Genomic DNA, 26,353 nt, shown 5'->3' on the forward strand with positions numbered 1-26,353 from the left:
GACTTTAGGATACCTTAAGCCCAATCCAGAGCTATTAGGATGGCTGGAGCCCGGTTGATCCTGATCTCTCGGGCGGGGGTGGTATCGATGGAAAAGTGTACAAAAGTTCTGAGTTTGATCCTAAATGGAATGCATTGCCGAGCGAGACCCGCTTTGGAAACTTCAAGACGTAGACATGCTGATATTGCATGTTCTCACAGTGGCAAACAGATTCAGCCAGGGTTCTTCTCAAGAGTCCTCGCACCACCTTAGGATGCAGGCTCCATTAGTGATCCACAAGGCATCAATGGTTTATTTCCCCTGGCATACAAGTAGCCTGCCAGGTGCTGTACGGCCTGGAAAATGTCCTGACCCTCCAGCTGGTAAAGAGATGCACAGCCTCCTGGCAAAGGTCCACAACCCTACCCTTCCCTGTTTGTTACAGTGCCATAGGGCAGTGATGCTGTTCGTGAATACCAGAACTAGCCTCTCTTTTTATTAAACAAAATTCAATTAGGTTTTCACAATAAATCTTCATCATACATGAGGCATAGTCATGTTAATCATGGTACATCTATGAGACTTAGCGGTTCATTGGTATCTTAAACAAACTCCCTTGTAACTTAATTTCCCACCCTCCTCCCCCCTTGAGTTGCATGCAGAGTGATGCGAGAGTATTGCTGGGTTCTACTTGGTCATAATAGGTAATGCCTTTTATTCTGGTGCGCTGGAAGGCTGACTAATCCTGACCCACCTGTTTGTCCCCACCCCCCTCCTGGTCCTGTATAATCGATCGCGGAGAGCCTGCCCCGCTGGATCTCTGCCTGTCAGTTATTAATTCGCCTACCAGGCGTTCCCATGCCTTTGCTCGATCTATTTTACCTATTCCTCGTCTGGCTTCTCTGAGTAAGAGCCTACCTTCTGCTCCCGCCCATTTTTCCAGCTGTTTTTTACATGCGCCTATCCATGCGCTTTCCAATTCTTAGCTATTTCCCTCGTAGCCAGAACAAAGGCAAGGTCTTGGAATTTCCCACTCGTTTTGTTTTTGGCCGTGTGCAGGAACCACCCTAATAGATAGTGGTCTGGGAATTGTGGAAGGTCCTTGTCGATAAGGTCGCCTACTGTGCATTATATCTCGTCCCAGAACAGTTGTACTGTGGGGCAGTCCCAGAACATGTGCATTATATGGGCTTCCTTCTCTCCACATCTCGGGCATGCTGTGGTCTCTGTCCCAAAGTATCGCCGGATGCGGGTCGAGGTGAGGAATGTTTTGTGGAGTATGTAATAGTTATTAATTTGAAGTGCGCATTTCTAGATGCCTTTGCCGTGCGTTTTAGTATCGTGTCCCAGTCTTTCTCCGGGACCTGTTTCTCCATGTAAAGACAGGAGACTGTTTGATCGTCCCTGCAGACATTATGTCATATCTGCATCCTGCAAGTGCCAGAGGTTCCTCGTTGCCTCCTCCCCAGTGTTTCCTAATCCTCCTAGTGAGCGCTCTATGCTTCAGAAATTGACCCCCCGGCAGGTCATAGGCAGCTTGCAGTTCTTCGAAGGGGAGCATTGCTGAGTCTTGGCACAGGTCCCCTATTACTTTTAGGCCTACCTCATACCAGTCCTCTAGCCCGTTCAATACTCTCCCTGCGGTAGGCAGAGAAGCATGGTTATAGACAAGTCTGGGGAGTAAGGGATCTTAGTGCCCACTCGTCGCAGGTATCTGGCCCAACAGCGCACCACCACTCTGGTCTCCGCCTTGACTTGAACCAGCCTCTCTTTGATGGATTGGCAGGAAGGCTTTCAATGCCAATCTATCGGATCACTCTCAACTCCAGAAAATTGATATCAAGTTGAGATTCCGCTGGAGACCAGAGTCCTCTGATCTCTACCCATCCCAGATGGTACCCACAACAACCCTGGAGGGATGCTTCAGGCACCACTGTCTCCTCAGGGTGGGGAAGAGAGAGAGGTCTGCCTCTGATCCAATCACAGTTAGTCAGCCACCACTGCAGATCTTTTACAGTCTCCTTAGAAATCTGGACCAGCTCAAAAAGGTTTTGCTGGTGTTGCGCCCACTTGGACTTCAGATCCCACTGCAGAGGTGCACATGAAATTTGGCATGCTAGGCCAGTAGGATGCAGAAGGCCAAGAGATACAGCAATCTCAGTCAGTCTCACCAAAATCCAGGATTAAGGCTGAAACATAGGGATTATTACTCGAATACCCAGGACTTTACACTCCAGCAGATAGGTGCTGATCTGCACTGTATTCAGAATGGTTATGATGAAATGTAGTGTTGGATAAGGATTCAGGTACGACTCGGCATGTTAACAGTGAACCCCAGCAAGTGCAAATGGTTCCCCATAGTCTGGAGGTGGGTGACAACTGCCTGGGGTGAGCCTGCCTTCAGTACCTTGTCATCAAGGTAGGTGGAAGACTGAAACCGCCACCCTTCAAAGATGAGCTACAACTACCACCATACCTTCTGTGAGCACACAAGGGGCACTAGTGAGGCAGAAGGGAGCACAGCAATCTGAAAATACTCGTGGCCCACTGTGAACTGCAGGTAACCACTGTGGGCTTGCAGAATGGGTATCTGAAAATAAGGGTCCTGCAAAACCAACGCTACCATCCAGTCACCAAGCTCCATTGCAGACCAGACCTGAGCCAGGGTGAGCATTTTGAATTTCTATTACTTCACAAATGCATTAAGAGGGCACAGATCTAGGATAGGACAAAGTCCTCTGTGCTCCGAGCACAGCAAACTGAAAATGCTTGTGGCCCCCCATATACAACAGGTAAGGAATGTGGGCACACAGGACAGGGATGTGAAAATACGGGTCCTGCAAATCCAATGCTTCCATCCAGTCTCCAAGCTCCACTACAGACCAGACCTGAGCCAGGGTGAGCATTTTCTATTTATATTACTACAGAAAAACGTTAAGAGGGCACAGATCTAGGATAAGACAAAGTCCTCTGTGCTTTTTTCGGCAACAGAAAGTAGCAGGAATTACAACCATAGCCTGCTTCTGGCACCGGCACCCTCTTGATGGCTTCTTTAACCAATAGAGACTGCACTTCCTGATGGAGCAAGGAGTGGTGGTGCGCCATCAGATGTTCTTGGGATGGTGACAAAGGCAGAGGGGTTTCCTCAAATGGGAGGGTGTACCCCTCCTACACAATCACGCACTTGTCAGAGGTAATTGCAGACCACAGGGGCAGGTGATGTCTGATCCTGCCACCAATGGGATTGATGAGCTGTATGAAGGGTGTCCTAAAGGGGCTTAGAGGCTGCGGCTGCAGGAGGACTGGGGACTGGACAGCTTGCTGGCCCTGGCTCCCACGTCCTCTGTGGGATCCACCGCACTGTCAGCATGAGGACTCAAAGGTTGCTGTACTAGCGGATATGGCTGGTATAGCAGTTGTCTTAACGACATCTGTGTTAGGAGTGAAAGGGCTGCTGCTGAGACTGGGCAGACAGAGAAAGCCCGAGAGATCTGGTGGTGACCTAGCTCTCTCGAAAGTGTTTGAGCACCATGTCAGTTTTATCACCAAACAGACAGGAGCATTCAAAAGGCATGTCCATCAGGGACGCCTGGATGTTTTCCGAAAACCCAGTGGACCACAACTAGGCATGACAATGCAGCACCACCATAGAGGCCATGGTTCTACCGAGGAGTCTGTCATGTCCAGCCCGCACCTAATGGCAAACTTTACTGTATCCCGACCATCCAGGAGTGCCTTGGGGAAGCATGGGAAGCAACAGTGGCCCATGAAATATGCGGTGTTCACCGTCTGCAAGGCTAGGTGGTAGAAAAAATGTGCTTCACAAATAAGTCCATCCTCTTGGGTTCCCTGCTCGATGGTGTGGAAGGAAATGCATTTGGGTTGACTTTAGATGTTGAGTCCTGCACTACCAGGCTCTCAGGGGAGAGGTGCCGGGAGAAAAGGGCTGGGTCTCCAGTGTCAGGATTAGGGAGTTGGGCAAGCATGCCGTCCACAGAAGCCCCTGTTCATGGTTTGGCTAAGGCACCCAAGAGAACGTCGGTGAGGGCTTCATTAAAGGGGAGGAAGGGTTCAGCTGAACCCTCTCTTGGGTGAAGCCCCTCAGTCAAGAGCTTGATCTTCTCCTCGACTGCAGGCAGCTGTAGGTGAAGGACCTCCACTGCCCAGCGCAACACAGTGGCAATAGATAGATGAGCCTTCCTTTGAAACCAGGCCTGGAGAGAAAAGCATGTCACAGGCTGGGCATCACCAAGCACCTCGTACCAGTTTTCAGCTGGGTCAGGGTCCACCTCCATGGGACTAAACCCTTTCTATTCAGCTCCCCTTCATGGAGGTAGGAACTATCTACTGGCGGGAAGTCAATGGGTTGGTAGGGCCTGGAGGGTACCAGTGTCGAACTTTGCCTAGGTGGAGTTGGCTCAGATTTGGAGGTGAGAAAAGGCTCATTGTCAAGCAGTGGCGGTGGTGCCGGGAAAGGCAGCAAAGGGGTTGAAGTAGGCACTGGGGTTGGCGTCAGTCTGGATCTGAGGGCGGAGCCAGAGGGCCTAACTGGGGTTGTGGGAGGATCTGCCAACAGTAACCCAGCCGGGGTACCTCATGACTCCGTGGGCCCCAGATGCATGCCAGAGACAGTCAGTGGCCAGATGATGGCACATATGGCATCGTAAAATTCTTATAACCGGGCGGGTGTCGCTCTGGGAAACTTGGGATAGCGACGAGAAGCCCTGATGCTGACTTCACAGTTGGAGTGCGGGAGTGGGGCATAGAAGCATGGTATTAAGACAGACAATCCCAGGAACATTTCAACTTCTTTTTCTTGTGTTTCTTGGACTTACCCGACTTGGAGGCAGAGATCTTAGAGTGTGAAGAAGATGTCCACGGGACCTGCTTGAAAGCAGCCCCAAGATCTCCCCTGGGAACAAGACAGAGAACGGCACAGAGCCTTCTTATGCCGCACTGCCAGGACCTTTATTGCTCACTCATGATTTGCCTTGTGGTGCATCGACTTGCACTCGGCACAGACCTTGGAGTCATGACCAAACCCCAGGAATCAGAGACAAACCAAGTGAGGATCAGGCACAAACATCTGCATGCGACATCCCCCACAAGATTTAAACCCCGTAGGTTTTGTAGGGGCATGCGGCTAGCACCCTGGGAGCAATAGTTTAAAAAATAGGCAACAATAAAGTAGCAAAAGATGGTCAAGAAATGACAGAGGTATCTCTCCGGATCTGCTGTGTTGGCACAGAGAGAAAAGAACTGATGTTGGTGCTCTGAGATGGCACTTATATGGGCATCACATTACTGCCAAGGCGGTACTGCTAAAGATTTTCCGCATCAGTCTGACACCTGGGGAATATTCCAAGGTGAGAAATATGTGTTTATACGTCTCTAGTAGAATAAAATGCACATTGGGTTACAATGCAGCGGCTGAGATCAAGAACACACCGATGATTTAATGTGCAGCATATGCTATCCAACTAAAAGAAACAACAAGAATATGAATTATAGCCACATCTCACACAGAAAAGGCTTTATCCATCTGTACTGCGTGTGATGATGTGGTTAGTTACAGTAAAGTAAATAGGGTGCTAGAGTGGGGCGATGAGGGAGTGATAGTAGGACACTGAATGTATCATAGACAAGAGGGGAGACTGATAGTAATGTATAACTACAGAAGGTATCAAAAAAGGGATGTCTGTTTCATTCTAATGCATAGAGTTGTCGCATACTGGTACCACATCTAAATGAATATGCATTCAAATGAAAACAGGCCAAAGAATGTCTAATTTGCAATTTGTAAACATCTAAGAAAACCTAATATTCACTTGCATAATATGGCAGCAAGCCCCACATCTGAATCCTTACCAAAAATACCTTGCTTCCAAAAGCAGTTTCCTAGACATTAGTAACAAAGGCTTACTAACGGAAGCTTAGTTAATACTCTGTTCTCTTCTTCCCAGATTAATGCAGTTATAATAACTTTCAAAACCTGTCACACAATTTACCCTAAATCACAGTCATATACCTTTGTGGATGATCCATGTCTTACCTGAACTTCTCTCCTGAGGAGTTGAGTCTAGAACTTGCCAACCACTGAATGTGGATTCAGAATCTAGATCATGTCGGGCAAACCAGGATTCATCCCAGACATGGAAATTCCTGAAGAAGAAGGAGACCAAAGGTATTGTGGATGGAAACCATGCTATCAAAATTTGTCATATCCCATTATCTACATATAGGATTTCTAACTGCATTCTAGCTACATGCACTAATATAACAACCTTAAGTCTTATCACCGAAAAAGATGCACACAGCTCAAGAAAGACAGCATAGCTGAAACAATAGGATCATGAGAGGATTTTGATTTTAATGGGAATCTGTTCCAACATTTCAGCCCTACCATGGACAACATGCAGACCGCGTGCCTTATGGTATACCCAAATTACCTCAATGGTATTCCTCAATGGGTCTCTACATCAGTATCAATGCATTAATTGACAACAAAAGAGATGTCCACTACATTGTTCTAGATAAGGACAATAACATTTAATTTAGGCTAATTAATTTCATTTAGGTTAAGAGTTTATTCAATGGTAATCATGAACATAAATAGACTGAGGGTTAAATACTTAAAATTAATACACTTACTTGAATTAAGGGCTGGGGAAATGTTTTATTATTATTTATTTTAAATCAATTTAAATTAGTTATAGCTATAGATAGCATAAGGTGTATCTTAAAAGTAATTATTCATTGAACACACGTAATTTAAAGTAATTTATGGTTAGAAACGGTGTTAGAGTTAGGATAAGTACAACTTTGTGTTTACATTTGTTTTTATCAAACGTTAAATAATTAAGCATTAGAGTTGTAGCTAGTATTAGAGCTATGCTAAGGATAATTATTTTAATGATATTAAATGTAATTTAGGGTATGAATTGGTACGGGCAATGACTGAATTTGTATTGAATTTAAATTCATAAAAATCAATTAGGAGGTAGGCTTGTGGTAAGGTTAGGCAGATGATAATTATTTCACTGTGATTTAATTCAATGTAATGAAATTCAATTTGAGTTTGAGTATGACAGGGTTAAACCACGGGACATAATTTAACTTAAATAAAACTAAACTAATCAAAGGTTAGAATCAGGGTTATTATTTGGTTAAGTCAAGGATAACTATTTATTGAAATATAAATTAATTAAGGATTAGTAATAATTGTAGGGTTAGGATAATTATTAAATTACATCCACTTTAATTTAAATTAATTAGGAACTAAGGTATTTGCCAATTAAGGTGTGGATAACTGAATACTAATTAATTAGGGATTTACTGAAATAATGTTACGTTAATTAAAATATGCCAAGAGAATTCTAGGGTAGTCTAGAGACTTGGTGCATATAGTGGTAAAATAAACGCAAACCGTACCCTGGGGGTGCTGAAACTGCCAATTCACTGGCATAGTGGCTCTTAATCTGGGGGAGGACTTGAAGAGAAGAGTGCGTATGTTTGTTTTTTCAGTAAGAAGTGTAGTATGTATTCCTTCCCCAAAGATGGTCGAAGATCCTGCCCAACAGATATTTCTATGTACAGCATGGCAAATGGGAGTGAAGTTAAGGTTGACATGAATTGACAGCAGAAAGCGTATTCTTAGCGCAGCTGCAAAAAACTGACCAATGCACAATTGCAATACGATCCAAACATATTAGCAAGCTCATCTCTCCCTTAAAAGCTTTACTTGATTGGCCACTATCACATCCTTTTCAGTGGCAATATCCTTAGTGTGAAGCTTTGCATCTCCTCCACTACTGTTGTAACAGAAATGTTCTCTTCCTGTAGAGAAGGCAGACACATACTAGTATACTTTTCTGCCTATGTTTTGGCAAGATGCATTAGGGCCCTATTCACAAACAAAAATGTAAAAGTACTGGTGGAGATTTAGATGTCCACCTGAACGTACTTTTACTACTTATTTTTGAATTAACAAACATTGATTGTAGTATGCCTGAAAAACAATGCCAGGACCAGGTCTCAAGGAGTGCTTCTGAGAATGTTAAGGGGCTTACATAAAGGCGCCTTTCATCCCGAAAAGACACTTCATGTTCAAATGCACATTTTACCCTCTACAGTAAAATATTTTTTCAAAATGGAGAAATACCTTCCAATCAATCCCCAGCACATCTGGAGATATCCATTACTCCCCTCATCCTTAAAGGGGAGCTGTTCCAGCCCTTGGCTGGAGTAAATCTCTAGATGATTCCGAGTGTGGAAAAGGGAGACAGAGGAGTTTGTTAAAGTCCTAAAAAGTATGTTTGTGTGAATTTCACAACATCTAAGGCAAACCTGTCTTAGAACACCCCAACATCTAAGGCAAACCTGCCTTAGAACACCCCCTTCCCACTTCTTCAGTAAGTGTGGATTTCTCAGCAATCGTTGCATTTACATCCGCAAAAAATCCCTTTGTGAATTTTTGTCAGGCAAATAAAAGGAACATTTAGTTGTTTAGGACCGAATGTACCTTTGTAAATAAGACCCAGTGTCTCTATTCAGTGAATTACCTGCAGTATCCACCGTTTTGCTGTTAGAGGATGCAAATTGGGAAGCTAAATCTATGCAACCGAATAACTGTTTCAGTAGATATATTCAGGCCAGAAAGCAACAAATACAACATGGAGCAAAATGCCATTGGCCATACCATATGCTGTCACCATCGTCATCCAAGATATATCCGGAAACGTCAAAACACTGGTCAAGGCATAGATTCTGATTTTTGTCATGCGCAGATTGGAAATTGGTGACTACACGGGTCGGAATCCCCAAACACCTGAGAACTAGGAACAAAAATAACTCAGAAATTAAAAACTCAAAGTCTCAGAGGATGAAATCCAGGACAATTTACTGCATCTCTGCTCTAGATGAAGATACAGGTGGTTTTAATATGCTCGTATTTCTTAGCAGTATTATATACATGTACATTCCTACTCTATACTTCTTGCACTGACAACTTTTAGTTTACGTTTAACAAAACATTGACACATTGTTCGCAACATTAAAACATACATTGCTACCATTTATAACCCGTCCTGTGTAACCTTTTTCACTCCTTGAATTTCCCTAGTGGTCATGGGGTGAATGATGCCCCAATACGTCCTAAATTCCCACATGACGTCATCAAACAAAGTAGCAATCTAGAATGGCCAGTGTTAGTGACTGCTGAAGATGCAGGACTGGGCAAAGATAATTATTATGTCTGGTCATTATCTTCGTTTCATCAGAATCACACTAGCTTACTTAGCATCCATTTGACACACCCCAAATGACCAGAGACCCAGCACTTATTGCATTCTTTGGTCACTGCAGGACACTATTTGGAAAAAGATATGTGAAAAATAGATCCAAATTGATAGAAAATATTGCCATAGTTGAAGGTTCTTCTCTCATCTCCTTGTTTGTTCGCAATGAGTTTATTTCCTTTAACAAGTAAAACTGTGTCATCCATGTCGTTAAGTTCTTTGGCATATTCTTTTGAATCATGAATGCTGTCAGCTATTTCTATAGCTTCATCTAATGGAGGGTTTTTACAGCTAAGCAGCCTTTCTTGTATGTTTTTTATTGTGACATTGAGTTACTAATTGGTCTCTATTCAACTGATCTGTAAAGTTTTCAAATTCACATTTGGCTGCAAGTGCACACAATGAGGCTACCTGCATGTCTATTGACTCGGATGCAGATTGTTCTCTCAAAAAAGACTTATGTCTCCTTGCAACCAAATTTAAAAGCTTTGAAAAATGCTTTTCTCATCTCTTTACCACCCCCTCATACTCATCTAGTTCATCATCAGAATTTTCTGACCCTCTAGGCCCAAATAGTGTTCAAGCAATCATTTTTTCCTATCAGGTTTAAATTTGAAGCCATCAATGGCTCCAAGAAATACATTGAAGGCTCTAAACCATTCCTTCCAGGCAATGGTTGGCTCTCCTGTTGACTGTGAGAATGGTGTAGGAGGGTTGATAGCTTGCATGTTCAACGTTAATGATAAGGCAACTCAGTAGGGTCACAATGTAAAGTTGAAGCTGAAAGTCACTTCAAGAAAATAGTTGACTATAGAAACAGTGATCACAAAAGAACAATCCAATTTCGATGGAGTTCACCAGGCAAAATACGTTGATCAACAAACCGTGTTTTGCTGTGCTTATTGAGGTGTACACACTTAATAGCCCTTTCACCATGCCTCATGCCTGCCATTACAGAGCTTTTGCAGGCCCCAGGTACATGCAAACACTAACTTATCAAGAAAAAAAGGTTTGCCTGACCTCGTACGGCTCACGTCAGTCAAATTAAGATGGCCAATGGCAGCGTGTGTAACTCCTCAATATATCTAAACCATTGCCTTGAAGGAAGGGTTTAGAGCCTTCAATGCATTTTTGGGAACCATTGAACGAGAAGAAGCGTGTAACGTTTGATAGGGGAAATCGAGGGATATCGGGAGAAAATGAATCATTTTGCCCCCCACTTAATTAGCCCTTTCACCAAGCCTCATGCCTGCCATTGCAGAGTTTTTACCGGCCTCAGGTACATGTAGTAACACTTTACTAGGAACCTATAAGTAAATTTAATATGCCGACTTAGGATAAGCCAACTTTACCACGTTTAGAGGAGAGAGCACAAGCACTTTAGCAATGGTTCGCAGTGGTACATTGCACAGAGGCTTAAAACTTGCAAAAAAATAGGTTAGAACAAAATGGAGGAGTAAGGCAAAAAGTTCAGGGAGAAGACCACCCCAAGGTTGTCAGGTCTAACACATGGATTGTCTAAAGACACTCCCTGGTGGTTTAGTTCAGAAAGTATCGATGAAAGTCTGCTTTGTGAATTACTCTGCTGCTTTTGATAAGATAAAATTAAATCTACTTTTTTCTAAACGCTCAGCATAGACAATGTACTTTTACATCTGATCCTGTCTCTCCACTCCAACACTTGGCTTCAGGTAAAGCTACTCGGAAAGTCTGCTATATCTCCCCGAGCAAACACTGACAATGGTCTTATAAAGGCTGCAACTTAGCCCCTCTACTCTTTTGCTTTTATATATTGGATATAGGCTCGTATATTCCTAATCATGAGTTCCTTGCACCGAGACTAGGTGACAGCTTGATCCGTTATCTAGCATACTGATCTTAAAAGGTCTACAGAAACAACTCTCAGCTCCTCATAATTTCAACCAGGCTAACAGCCTTTCAGTCAACATCTTCAAGACAAAAATTCTCTCCTTTGAAAGCCGTGTCGGACGTTCCACTGGAAACTCAGCCAAGAATCTGTTGAGACAAGAGGCCACCTACGAATACCTGTACTTGACATTGAACAACACCCTGTTGTCCTCAAAACAACTGGAGAAAATAAAATCTATATCTGCCATGGCAACCATTTGTTTTTTTACTTAGAGTTTTATATAGCGTGATCTTGACCCAAAGGTATCAGGTATCAGAGCGCTTTACATGAGCACCAGTTGCGTTACACAAGGACACATTCATTTTTTTTGTTAGGCACGGGGAGATTAAGTGATTTGCCGAGAATCACAGGATGTTGAGTGCCGTTGCCCAGATTGGATGTTGTCCGCCCTAGCGGTTAGGCCACATCCTCTCCCTTAGATTCGTTGAAAAGGTTTGCTTGTCCTAATGGGGACAGGGTGTTAGGTCCTACAATTACAGCATTAAGTGCTAAACTGATTATGGTTCTGCACAAGCACTCAAAGAGAAGCAAATCAACAAAGGCGAAACAATTTTTTGCTAAGTGCATGATCTCTATTTAATCTCTGAGCACCAACCCCTCATTCTAAGATTCGTCTTGAACTAAATCATCCTTCAGTAAAATATGCCTAAGTATCCCAAAAAATCAATGACTTTTGTGACGGCGCAAACTACAGCTACAGCTCCATGCAGGGTTTGATTTTCCAAGAACTTAAGTTCAACTGTTTGTCAGCCTCTTTTCTCTTGCTTTGCTAACTGAATACAACCTTCCGCCCATCGATGATCTGCTGAGTATGTCTAAACGCACCCCCAAAAAGACCATCAGAAAGGGTCTGTAGGCCTCACTCCATAAAACCCACCTGTCGAGGCCGTCAATTTACCAACACACACTACCTAATCAAACCATACCTCTCATCCAGGCAATAACATAATGATTCCAACTTGGAGGCAGCAAAAAAACTAACATTTCTAAGGTTTCAACTTCTCTACATCCTGGTGAAGCAGTTCGAGGCCTCCTGGAATTTCAGCCATTCCACCGGGTAATGCAGGCTGTGAAACTATCACGACAAAACCTTAAAGCACTTCCTATGTAATTGCCTGCGGTTGAGGGATATCCAAAGCAAGTATTTATTACAAATCCTTGCAGAACTCTCTCTACGAATTCTGATAGAAGCAACCAAGCTATACCTTTCGCTACAATCGAATGGCCTGATTAGGAAACTGATGTAATTTCTGGACATTACGTACCACAGATTTAAAATGGCAGACAGACCAAGTTAGATGATTACTGCAGTGCCAAATTAGTTTTTGATATTTTATTCCCATAAGTAGTCTTATCCATGATGGTTGCAATTTTTAAATTCATTTAGATTCTCTTGATGGCACCAGATGTTCACTTTTATTCTAACGCTTTTATTTAACTTGCTTTTATTGTAATAAATATACATTTACACAATACAGTCTTACACACACGTAAACAGATAGTGCTCTGCCTGGTTAGAATCCACAATTTTTGAGGGATTAACTTCTGCCAGCAATGGACTACAAAGCTAGTAGACAAGACAAATAACGGTGGACCCATGTTGTACTTGTAAATTATACTTTGTTCACATGTGTTCTGCTCCTTTAATTACACAGGTTCTAAGTGTAGTTCTATCGTTGCTATGTACTGTGACATAGCTGCACTCACGAGTGGCCAGTTGTGAGCTGACCTCAGGGGGATTACCAACGATATCTCTGCGCTTATAATAAAGTGCTTACTTCTTCTAGCAACATATTGGCAGCAATGTCTTCATTACAACATCATTACATGATTTGTGTTTTCACGGCACAACACAAAGCACATAACAGACGCGATCAAGTCGAGTCTAGAACTGAAAATCAGAGGTAATTCATTGTCTTCGTGAGTATTATTCTGGTGTGGGAGAGAGTTTTGAGGAAGAAACCAACATCGTAAAGTGCGCGTCAGTTGAAGTTTAAAGAAATACAAGACGCCGCGCGACTTACCAATTCTTCGACTTGCGGACAGACACTACGTCGAGCTGAACGTTCAGGACAGCGAAAGACAAGGTGTGAGGTAATGACGCTTTGACTGGAGCAAAGCGTGACGACGCACGCAACGTCAGCACGCCCATAAAAGCGTGTGTACGTTCCCGACGGCCATTTTGGTTTTGTCTGCACAGGCTACCAAGGAAACAGATCAACGAAAGCTGTTTACTTTGTCTTTCGTGCCGATTTGGGTTACCGGGAAGAAAATAAAGGAGTTACAGGTGACATTTGTTGATATATATACCATACTGGATAACTTTAAAAAAAATACTGGAACAGACGTCTAAAAAAAATAAAACATTTGTTTTGATGAACTGAGCACAATTACTAGTAAAGTGGGTCAATATCAAGCGACATCCTCAGGGATCCAAACTCTTAACATCTAGTAATATTACTATCGAAAACACAAGGACTTACATATGTGTTTTAATTTCTTTCTTTCTTTGTTTTGTTTTCTTTTGCAAGAAAAAAAAAGGGAAAATATTGAGATTACATGTATTCCTTGCATACATATAATTCGGAGTAGATAGGAACGTGCATTAGACAATATTTCAGCATTCAGTACTAGAATATAGATAGTGATAATATTATGGAAGCTAATGCAGTAATACCACCACCGTTATTTTTGCAGCAACCGGGTGATCCACCTATTGAATGGGATGAATGGATAGACATTTTTGAAAATTACATTGTGGCATTAGATGGTAAGGACTTCAATGCTGAAAGGAAAAAAGCATTATTATTAAGTACTTTAGGAAAGGAAGGTCAACATGCTTTTAGATTCTTGCCTGTAGGTACAGCTAGTGAAGGAAGAGTAATTACCAATGTGTATAACAAAGCAAAGGAAAGGTTAAGAAAACAGTATGCAAAGGAAATAAATATTGTAATGTGTAGACATAAGTTTTATACGCAACCTCAAAGATGTGATGAAACCATAGATCAATTTGTTACGCGGTTACGTGAGTTATCCCTTAAATGTCAATTTGGAGGGATGAGGGAAGAAATTATCAGAGACCAACTCATAGTACAGTGTCGTAATAAAAAAATGCAGGAAAGGTTATGGGCTGCAAAGAATCCAACGTTGGGAAACGCAATTGATATAGCCAAGGTAGTTAAACAATCGGAAACTTGTATGAAAGAAATCGAAAAGAAAGAGAACAGTACAGGTACAACAAATGTAGTACAGGACGAAGTAGCTGTGATCAATCCCAATAAAAATAATGAAATAGGAGGAAAGAAGGGAATACCTATTAAAAAGAATGGAAATAATTTAGCAATGAATACTGAATACAATAAGGTACAAGAAAAAATGTGCACTAGATGAGGAAGCACATATCACACTGCTAAATACAAGAGATGTTATGCTTTGGATAAAGAATGCAAAAAATGTGGTCGCAAAGGGCACTTTTATAAAATGTGTAAGTCTAGCAACAGAGTTAAAATAGCGGTAGTGCAGAATACTACAGACAACGTAGTACCAACTTGTGTAGAAAAGAGTGTAAACAAAATATTATGTGTAGAGGAGGAAGGATCAACACTGATACCTGGTAGAAGAATGAGACCCAAAGCGATGTTTGTGATACAGGGAAAAGAAACAAAATTGATGGTAGATTCTGGTTCTTTTTGGACAATTGTTCCCAAAACTGTTTTTGAACAAAATTGGCCAAATGTAAAACTACTTCCAAAGGACATCAATCCTGGGGGATATCAAGGTGAAAAGATAGATATTATAGGATACATGTTAACAGATATTTTATTCGAGGGAAGATGTGTGAAGGGGAAAGTGTATGTAGCACGTAGTGGTCCACCGATTTTAGGATGGGCACATCAATACGATTTGCACATAATAATAAACCCTAGGGCCAATCAGCAAGTGATGGTTGTTTATGACATCACTACTCAAACAATTGTGGAAAGTATGAGTAATCTATTTTCGGAAGAAATTTGTGAACTCAAGGGGTATGTTCACAAAATACTACTCAAACCGAATGCAATTCCCTTCCAACATAAAGTGAGAAAGGTGCCCATCATTGCCAGACAAGAAGTCAAACACATGCTTGTTGAAATGGTCGAACAAGGCATCATAGAACATCTCCTTGGATTTCTCCAGTAGTTATCACGAGCAAACCCGACGGTAGTTACAGATTCTGTGTGGACTTACGCACCCTGAACCAAAATATTGTCGTAGACAATTATCCACTTCCCAACATAAACGAGTTAATCTTATCCTTAAAAGGAGGGAAGTATTTTCAAAACTAGACTTACGCAGCGCTTACCATCAAATTAGATTACATGATGATTCCAAACCATTAACGGCATTCATTACCACAGAGGGGATATTCCAATTCACAAGGATGCCGTTTGGTTTGGCATCAGCGGCTGGCGTATTCCAGAGAATGATGGGTTCAGTATTGAAAGGTACGGATAATGTGGTATACTTTCAGGATGATGTGTTGGTATTTGGGGACACGGTAGAACATCACAATTTGGTACTGAGAGAGGTTTTGAGTAAGATAGAAAATGCAGGATTGACCCTAAAAAAGAAAAATTTAAATTTGCAGTCGAAGAAGTAGAATATTTAGGTTATACACTATCAGCCAATGGAATTAAACCAAAAAGAGATTTGTTAGAAGCAATAAAGAAAGCTCCTGCTCCGTCAGATAAAGACCAGCTCAGATCTTTCTTAGGACTTATAGAATATTATGCGAAGTTTGTGCATAATTTTTCAGAGAAGACGGAAAATATAAAAGTACTGCTCAGGACAGGCTACAAGTTTGTGTGGTCCAATGATCAACAAGATGCCTTTGAGAGAATTAAAAAAGATATTTGTGAAGCCAATATCTTGACTCCTTTTGACACCAAATTGAGGTCAATTCTAACTGTAGATGCCAGTGCGGTGGGAATTGGAGCAGTTTTGGCACAGGCACACAATTCAGGTGTAAAAACTGTTGCTTTTGCATCAAGATCTCTTACAAATTCGGAAAGGAATTACTCAGTAATAGAGAAGGAAGCGTTAGCTGCAGCTTGGGGGGCTGAGTATTTTCGTTTGTACTTGTGGGGTTTCCATTTCACCTTAGAAACAGACCATAAACCACTCGTCAAGATTTTGTCACCAGGTGGTGCAAATAAAGGTTCAGCAAGATTAGCCAGACTAGCGGCTTGTTTACAAGAATATTTGTATAAAGTTGAATATATTGCAAGTTGGAAGAATTGCCAAGCAGATGGGTTATCTAGGTTGCCCTTACCGTGGCATGTAGTCGATAAGGCAAATGTTGAATCTTTTCAGTGTGAAGGTGCGGTTGCTACTATTGATGAATTGGTTGAGATGTGTAATGGGGCGATTGACAAGAATCAGTGGACTGCAAGCATGGCCAAGGATGAAGCTTTAAAGACAGTAAAAGAGTTGATTGTTAAAGGGGGTAGGAGGGAGAGTACCCTTCCCTTGGCAGTAAGGCCTTTTGTAAAAGTTCTTGAAGATCTATCCATTTGTGATAGTGAAGCAAATATTGTAATGAAAGAGGAGAAAATCATTCCACCACAAGACCTTAGGATTGTCTTATTTAAACTTGCCCATGAAGGCCATTTAGGTCAGTCCCTTACTAAGAAGAGATTAAAAGAACATTTTTGGTGGCCTGCCATGGACCAACAGATTATTGAATGGATCGAGAGATGTCCTGAGTGTCTAGAAGGTGAAAAAAGGTTGAAAGTTGGAAACCAAGTAGATTGTGGCAAAATTGATGATCCAGGTTTACCATGGCACACTGTTTGTTTAGACTTTATTGGTCCATTCGCTGGTATCGGTGACAATATAAAGTTTGGTGTGGTCATGGTAGATGTCATGTCGAAATGGTTGATTGTAAAATTTGTGAGAGAAATTAGCAAAAAAATACTATTAAGACTTTGTCTGAGATTTTTAGAGAAGAAGGTTACCCAGTTAAATTAATCACAGACAACGGCACCCAACTAATATCTAATGAAATGACCTCGTTTTTAAAGTCCTGTGGGATTGTACATAGCAGAACATCTTTATATAACCCACAGGCAAATGGCGTTGTTGAGAGGGCAAATCGCATGATAAATGGGGTGATCCAAATGGCCGTTGCGAGTAAAGGCGATGTGAAAAGGATGGTGGATGATTTAGTTTGGGCCTATCGTACAACGGAGAATACAGTTTCAGGAAACATCCTTTTTGTGGTTATGAGAGGGCGTTCTGTTAGCACTAAATTGATACCAGCATGGATGAAAGATTGTCTTGGTTTAGCAAGTATTAATGGTGATAAAGTAGGGGGTGATAAGGTTCCTACTCATAAAATAAGCATAAAACCAAATGATTGGGTGAAAGTTAAACCTGGGCGCACCTGTGCTGGGGTAACCAAATTTCGTGGTCCGTATAAAGTGAAGAATGTTCATAATAGACATGTGACACTATATAATGGTGAAAATTGGAACTTGAGAAGGGTAGCTCTCTATAAGAAAGGGAAATTACACAATGATAATGACAAGATTGAGGCGGAAATTGGGCTCAATCCTCATCTCCTCATGAGTGATGATGAAGCAAGTGGAAGTCATTCTGGATTATCACCAACTGACCATGGAGATAACATCACCAATAATGTAAGGCCTTAAAGGTCAAGGTGCTCAACCAGATATCTACAGGATTACATCTGTGGAGACTTTAAGTTTCAGGTAGAAAATATGTCAATCATCCTAGGTATTTATGTTTTTTTTCTTTCTTCAAGGTCATTTTGTATTCTTCAATAATTTTGTAGTGATGTAGTTGACATTTTGTTATACTCTGTTATTTTGTATGTGAAAGGGTTAAAGGGAGAAGGATGTGTTGTACTTGTAAATTATACTTTGTTCACATGTGTTCTGCTCCTTTAATTACAAAGGTTCTAAGTGTAGTTCTATCGTTGCTATGTACTATGACATAGCTGCACTCACGAGTGGCCAGTTGTGAGCTGACCTCAGGGGGATTACCAACGATATCTCTGTGCTTATAATAAAGTGCTTACTTCTTCTATCAACATATTGGCAGCAGTGTCTTCATTACAACAAGCCACTATCCTTTCAATGCGCCATGGTTCTTCTAGGAAAGATGTGGATTCCTGTATCTTCATCTTAACCCCCCCCATCTCCAAAGAATTAAAATGTAATTGGTAAATGAGTGGTCAAAGCAAGAGGAGGAAAATAGTGGCTTTTAACCTCAACTGTAGGGGTGAAAACTTAAAAAGCTCCCAAGTGGCAATACATCACTTAATCGTACATACTTCCTTTTACAGCTCTTGTCAAATAATCATTATATGTAATCCTCATGTGGAGCACCTAAGTCTTTAATGAGGGTGATTCTGAGAGAAATTGACTTGGCTTCTTTTTCTCTTTTGATGTTACAAGAATGGTTTTTATGTTGTCCTTTTTGCACTGGTGCTCTCGGATAGTTTTAAGTCAAACTAAACTTAGTACTTAAAATGTCTCAAAACTACCTTTTCTTTTTGTTAACTGTCCTGTACATACTCACTGTTCTACTAACTGCTAACCTCTCAAAGTTCACCTAAAAAAGTACTTTTGCAAAGGTACAATAATGCTCGAGATCTTTAGTAGGAAAGTGCACAACAAAGAACCCACGGTTTACATCTACATTACTTTTTCCTTAAGATAATTACTCAGGGTTTCTCTCCTAGAGTTTGCAATAACTATATTGTATTTAAGTTTCCAAAGAATATGCTTATAAAAATCCACTAAATTATGTAAATTTTGTTCTTCATTTTGCAGTCTTTCTAGCATTATGTCTAATTGATCTTCTTGCCTCAGGGTTTCGTAAGGATTGTTGCCTTACCAGGAATGTCATGACTCATCAATGTCAAAGAACTTCATCTCAAGATGGCCTTCAGAGTTTCTCCACAGGAACCACCAGCCGGTAAGTCATTACATTAGTCAATATCAAGGCAAAGTACTCCCAAGATGGCTGCTTGGATCTGTGTTCTCACAAGTTCCCGTGAAAGGCATGATCTCACAAGAATTCAGGGCAGAATCACTTGAGACCGCCTGTGGGAATGCAATGCCACAAGGAGAGGGTTTCAATATAACCCTGCTACTTCCTTCATGGTTACTCTCGGAAAACAAGCATTTGCAATGCAATCGGTGTCGCCTTTTTCACCTTATATGTATTTAGGTATGCAACAAACGTTTTAACAAGGAAAACGGGTCTAAGTCGAACGCACATATTCTGCATTATTACCCACAATTTTTCCCTGTTGACTAAGTCGAAAGCGCTTGAAAGATCAATAAATGCCAGATGGACTGCCCCTCCTTTATCTTTTGCATATTTGCTGATAAGGTGCAGATTTAGTGTTTGCTCAATGGTACCAATACCTGATCTAAACCCAAAATGTACAGGAGCTAATCTTGTTCTCCTTAGCCCAGGATTCTAAGAGCACCAGGATTACCCTCCCAGAGTTTTAACAGTAGCTCTATTAGGGAGATTGGCCTATAACAGGTTGATGATAATTTGTCTCCAAATTTTTTTTTAATAAAAAAAAAATGGGGAATAAGACAGTCTATCTCCATGAATATGGAATCCTTCCCTCCACAGCACTTCTCAGGATATTAGTTACGTCGATGGGTACCCGATCTAACCCAGACTGATGAAAGATTACCGAGAAATTAGTTACCCACTCAACTTCGGAGATCAGACACTCTCTCAATATCCCTTCCTATGCAATTTGACATCAGCCAACCAGTATCATACCCTTACAACAAAACCACATTGCATCCTGTCCAGATTCAGATCCATTGACCTTTTCTGACGCTATCACTGGAATAATCAATAGCCAAATTTTAGAACCACCCCTACACTACAGGGCTTTAAATCTAAACTAAAAATACATCTCTTTAAAACTGTAAGACAACTCAGAAAAAGTGTTTTCCACACAAGGGCCTCACAATGTAAATATGCTTAACATTACTTTGGCAACTGTGCGCACTCTGCTGCACTTTATTTTATGAGGTCATTTGTCCCTGCTGTTCTTACTCTCCAAAAGCTTATTATTACTTTTCCTGTTATTCACTCATTGGTTTATGGTAGTACACACTCTCCACCGACTGACATACGTACACATGTCTACCTGGCCTTACATGCAACCATTTTTGCTTGAAATATTAATTTGTCATTATTTTAGGTGGATGGCTTTCATATGTGAAGTGTCCCAGAATGTCACAGTGTTGGTGTGGAATGCTGCATGGAGAAGCAGACTGCTGCATGTCAGCAACATTCCTTTTAGAAGGGTCTCCAAGTGGTGCTCTGGCATGAAAAGCATTTTAAAGACACTCACGAGAAGGGGCGCAACAGCAGAGCTTTATGCTTAATCCACCAGTTGCAAAACGAAATAAACTGCAGTACCTAGCATTAGATATAACCAAGGTTCAAAATTATAGTTAGTCGAAGGAGCCAAAGAAACTTGAAGGTTAGATGCTCAGTTCATATAATTCAATTCTACCTCAGCTTTATCTATTAACTTCTATCAATCAAGTATCTACATAGACGATAATTAGACTGGTATATTTATTGCCAATTACAATGAGGAGACATTGGGGCTCAGTCTGATCTACTGGACGTGAGTAAAACATGCAACTCAAGTTGGGAGACCTTTCATCATACTACGTGGGCCTGTCCCGATTAGGGTAAGGCGGCACTGGTGTTTCTCATAAGAAAAGAGTTAGAACCTGTAAGAAGTTTATTGTCCCTCCCCCTTTAATTCTCCCTCAGATACAATAACGTATGATTCAGCTTCTGTTGTATTTAGTAGTTTTTGTTAACGATGAGATATAGTTAAAACAATTTTATACTGGCATTTAAATGAATCCAGTTTATATGTGTATTGTAAGACCCCTATTACCCATAACAAACAACTTAAGCAGAATTACTCGAAAGGCAAGATGATAATGTACAGCCTAGGTTTCACTGGGCCAAAATTTCTCGGTTTACATTATGTGCGTATCTTTTTGTTGCAATCACAGCAACAGTTCGCTAACGAAGGCACAAGAAGGGACATATGACACCGTGGTTGCCCTTTTTTGGCATATTGACGTGTATGTACTGTGGGTGGAAAACAAGGACATGGCCCACTCTGGAGGCCTGTCACTTCACTCGCTGGTGGTGTCTCCTCCCTCCAACGAGAGTTTAGATTGGTTCAAAATGGACAGAGTCAGAGTCTGCTCAAGAATGCTGTAGTGGTGTGAGTAAAAGTAGGCGGTTTATGGCTAAACTAATCCACACTGGAAGTACCACTACTTGAAGCAGAGTCTCTTTCAGTAAAGTCCTTCTGACCTGAAATCCACTAAGTCAGACCTGCCAAATCAATAATGTTGCTTTAGTAATTGTTTTATTATGACTCCCGGGGTGTCTCCGTCCGACACATGAAATAAGCCCTCCAACCTTTACCCAACTAGACTGGAGCAGTATATCGCCTCTACAAGGAACTCCGCCGACAGACACCTTGCCTCAAAGCGCCTGAACTCACCCACCGATCACCTCCATCCATATGCCCCAGCACTCACCCCTTCATTATGCTGGGCTCTCAGGGAAACTTCCAGAAGGCACTAGGCTCCCACGGAGCACCGTGGCAAGGGGGCGGGGGGGGGGGGGGGGGGGGAAGGGGCATACGACTGATTACAGCATGCAGTTTGGGGCAATGCTCCGGGGTGAGGCCTCCTCCTCCTCTAAACTCTCCCTCCACATGTGGATGGCATTCCTATCTCTCCAGCCAGACACTGCTGACTTTTAACCCAGCCCGCCTCCTGCGCATGCGCTCTCACCCATCCAACCGCCAACCCTAAACTAGTATTTGCAATGCAATAGGACTCGCATTGCAAACAGGAGTGCGGGCGGGCGGGCGGGGGCAGGAGAGCGAGAAGGCACAAATAACGGGAGTGCGGGCGGGTTTAAGGCATAAGGAGATAGTGCTCACAATCTAAATAACACATACCATGCAACACTCGAAGTAAAGGGGTCAGTAGCCATGGAAGGATCAGGGGTGTGGAGTTTTTTAAATAAGTTACTTGTCCAAGGGACAAAGTGCTACAGAAATCTTCTTGTCCTGTAATAAAATCCACTTGTCCCCTTTACTACCTAAATCATTTAGCTTCTGCTTTTACTAATTGGTTACACCCTCCTAAGTAAAGTTGCCGTCTGCTTCTGCCCATCAGTAGTAAGCAACCACGCAAATTCCTTTACAGCAGCCTATAAGATTATACATTCCTCTTACCATAAAGGCTAAACACATACCCTTTCCTCTCAATTACAGTCCATAACCCTTCCACTGACTCATCATAGGCTCCATCCCATCACCCTTTTCTTCTGTTCCTTCACACTAAAAGCTTCATGTTACCCATTTCTCTCAATACAGACAGAACAGTGTTATCCCTCCTCTCTCTCATTACAGGCCACAGGTTCCATCCCCTATTCATCCACTACACAGAATATAGGTTTCATGCTTGGCCCATTTGTCTCCAACGCACTGTATGTTCTATGCCCCTAGGGGAGAGTAATGCTGTGGCTCGTGAGCATGTAGCATAAAAGAAACTGGTGGCAGACTTACTAGTCAGGAGAAAAGAGACAGATGGTGGTTGCAGTGAGTTCACAGAGTGGAAATATGTGTGACCCGTGTTGGAGATGGCAGGGCTACAGTGATGAAGTATTGTAAAAGAATGCAAGGAAGTGTGCAAAGAGGATGCTGGGAAGAGAGGTGGTCAGGTTTGTAGAACAGGAGTTGAGGCGCTAAGCAGGAAGTGAGCGGCAGAAGGAAAGATGAATGTGACGAGAAGGGACTATAGCCACTAGCAACTGAAAGATACAGGACAAACGGGAGACATCTGTAAGATTATGGGTTCACTTTTCTTAACAAGTAGGCAGGGGTTGGTTTATTCCGGGCAGAAAGAGTAATTTGGTTTAACCCCCAATATTCTGGTTAATAGAAGCATCTTTCACCCCTGACAGCAGTAGGCCAACACCCTGGGAGGCTGAGGAAATCAGAATAAACAGGAAACACAACAAAAGGGGGCCTCAGAAACATAAAGCCCAATAACCTACATATATTTAAGGCAAATAACCTCAAAATCAAGACATAGTCAATACTCGCAGTGTAACAGACATGCTCAGAACTTGATTATTCTGGGCGACAGTACCAAAAATGCAAACTGAAATTGAAAATGCGAAATATCTCCATGCATATTTAGTGTACATTCACTGTAAATTGCAGATCCTAGCACATGACTATAATATAATACAATGCACACATTTGCCACTTTTTGCAGCTTTAATTATAGTTGATTAATCAGCATGCGCTATTTTGAAATCAATTCAAGTGGCCTGGGGTGGCTCATGATAGACTTGTTGCTAGCCGAATAGTCCCACTTAAGCGCAGAAGCTGCTGGCTTCCTGCTTGGCCCAGTAGTTTATTTAAAATGTTTATCCCCCTTCCAATGGATTAACCGTTTAACCATGGTACTCTCATCTTCAGGGGAGCTACTTCTGCTATTTTCTGAGACTGCAGAGCTTGTAACTCCCACTTCATCTTCAGGCCCAGAAGCCTGAAACATCAGATAACGAAAATAACCTGTCCCCACAATCAAGAGAATCAACAGGTATCTTAAGCCCACCTGTGGCATCCTTACAGTAAATTTTTCGTGAGCCAGGACTATAATTCCTGTCTGAGCCACTGTCAAGCTGAGCAATATACATAGAGGGAACAGTAAGACTGACTAGCCAAGCCAGGGACTACATATAAATTGAATATGCTACTTACCAGTATGCATCTGTTCTTGGCATGTAGGGCTGCTGACATTCATATCTGTGCATAGATCGCCGCCTAGTGTTGGGTCCGGATGTTTGCACGTTGTTGTCCTGGAAGAGTCTTCGAAGTATCCTTGGATAGGTGACTCCTCCCCTGGACTACAGTGCGCATGGGCATCCTCTCCATCCTCAGATTGTTTTTCGCCATTGTGGCAGTGATGGAGTAGATACAGAAAGTGATGACCATGCTTGCAGTAATTCTGAGAGCTGCAGCTGCGACAGGCGCCGGGGAGGAGGGAGGGCGATATGAATGTCAGCAGCCCTACATGCCAAGAACAGATGCATACTGGTAAGTAGCATATTCAGTTCGAGGCATGTGGGCTGCTGAATTCATATCTGTGCATAGAATACATAGCAGTGCCCTCTATTAGCGGCGGCTACCCGTGCCAGCTGCAGCGGTCTGAAAAAGTGTCTTGAGAACAGCCTGTCCTACAGCTGCCTGCTGTTTTGACTGCACATCTACACAATAGTGTTTTGTAAATGTGTGTGTAGTGGACCATGTGGCTGCTCTGCATATATCATGCAGGGGAATATTTCCTAGGAAGGCCATGGAAGCCCCCAACTTACGTGTTGAGTGGGCTCGTGGTGGAATAGTTAATGTGCGTTTTGCCTTTTGATAACAGATTTGAATACACTTAACTATCCATCTGGCTATCCCTGCTTTGGAGATGGCGTTACCTTTGTGGTGTGGGGCAAAGGCAACGAACAGTTGTTTTGTCTTCCTGAATGGTTTAGTCCTGTCGATGTAGTACATGAGGGCCCTCCGTACATCTAGTGTATGTAGTGCCCTTTCTGCAACAGTTTGTGGGTTTTGGAAGAAAACGGGCAGTTCAATAGTCTGATTCATGTGGAACTGCGATATTACCTTGGGCATGAATTTGGGGTTGGTACGTAGTACGACCCTGTTGGCGTGAACCTGAATAAATGGCTCTTGAACGGTTAGTGCCTGGAGTTCACTAACTCTTCTTAGGGAAGTGATCGCTACTAGGAAGGCCACTTTCCAGGTAAGGAATTGAATCTCGCATGAGTGTAGAGGTTCAAAGGGTGGACCCATCAGGCGTGTGAGGACCAAGTTGAGGTTCCACATTGGAGCCGGTGGGTGACTAGGTGGAATGACTCGTTTGAGCCCTTCCAAGAATGCTTTGATGGCAGGCACTCTAAATAGAGAGAGGTGCTGCCTGGTTTGCAGATAGGCTGATATTGCAGTCAAATGGACACGTATAGAGGTGTACGCCAGATTGCATCGGTATAGGTGTAAGAGGTAACAGATGATGTTGTGGATGGATGCGTCCAGCGGGTTGATGTCATTATTATCGCAATAAATGACGAACCTTTTCCATTTGGCTGCATAGCAAGCCCTGGTAGTGGGTCTCCTGGCCTCCTTGATGATGTCCATACAGTCAGGTGGCAGGTTGAGATAGCCAAACTCTAGGACTTCAGGAGCCAGATCGCCAGGTTCAGCTGTTGCGGATCTGGGTGCTGAACCTCTCCATGGTTCTGCGTCAAATGCGCGGGTTTGATCCGCAGCCTTTGATGCGGCACCACGGAAAGTTCGAGGAAGGTGGTGTACCACGGCTGGCGTGCCCACGTGGGAGCAACTAGGACGAGTGTCAGGGAGTGTTGTCGTAGTTTGAGAGCCACCAGCGGTATCAGCGGCGCTGGGGGAAAAGCGTACGCAAATCTGCCGGACCAGTTCATCCATATCGCATTGCCCTGCGACTGCGGATGTGGGAATCTGGCGGCGAAGCTTTGGCATTTTGCGTTTTCGCTTGTCGCGAATAGGTCTATTTCTGGATGACCCCACTGCTGGAAGTACGGTTGGAGTACTGATGGGTGTAACTCCCACTCGTGCATCTGGTGGCTGTGTCTGCTGAGCAGATCCGCCATCTGGTTGTCCTTGCCAGGGAGGTGTTCCGCCATGAGGAACATGTTCCTCTGAATGGCCCACTTCCACATGCTCTGAGCCAGATGAGACAACTGTGGAGAGTGTGTTCCTCCCTGCTTCTGTATGTAGTACATGGCAGTCATGTTGTCCGTCCGGATCAACACGACTTTGTTGCACAGATGTACTTTGAATGCCTTCATGGCCAGGAAGATTGCCATCAGTTCCAGAAGGTTGATGTGCATCTTCTTCTGTTGTGTCGTCCATAGTCCCTGCACTGTGTAGTGGAGTACATGAGCTCCCCATCCCTGGAGAGACGCGTCCGCTGTCAGTACTACTTGCGGAACAGGC

General features: G+C 42.7%; 1 protein-coding gene across 2 annotated transcripts in view; it reads right to left on the bottom strand.

Moving 5' to 3' along the window:
* Positions 1-26,353, bottom strand: part of LOC146812220 (protein-glutamine gamma-glutamyltransferase 6-like) — a 306,117-nt gene that overhangs the window by 39,256 nt on the left and 240,508 nt on the right. For both annotated transcript variants that reach the window (XM_085619250.1, XM_085619251.1), the window contains exons 7-8: positions 8,678-8,813; positions 6,032-6,141 (exon numbers count right to left, since the gene is read on the bottom strand). In XM_085619250.1, coding sequence (XP_085475376.1) covers positions 6,032-6,141; positions 8,678-8,813 — 246 coding nt within the window. The remainder of the gene's footprint in view (positions 1-6,031; positions 6,142-8,677; positions 8,814-26,353) is intronic.

This window comes from Triturus cristatus, chromosome 7 (assembly GCF_964204655.1).
Source record: "Triturus cristatus chromosome 7, aTriCri1.1, whole genome shotgun sequence".
In the NCBI taxonomy this organism is placed as follows: domain Eukaryota; kingdom Metazoa; phylum Chordata; class Amphibia; order Caudata; family Salamandridae; genus Triturus; species Triturus cristatus.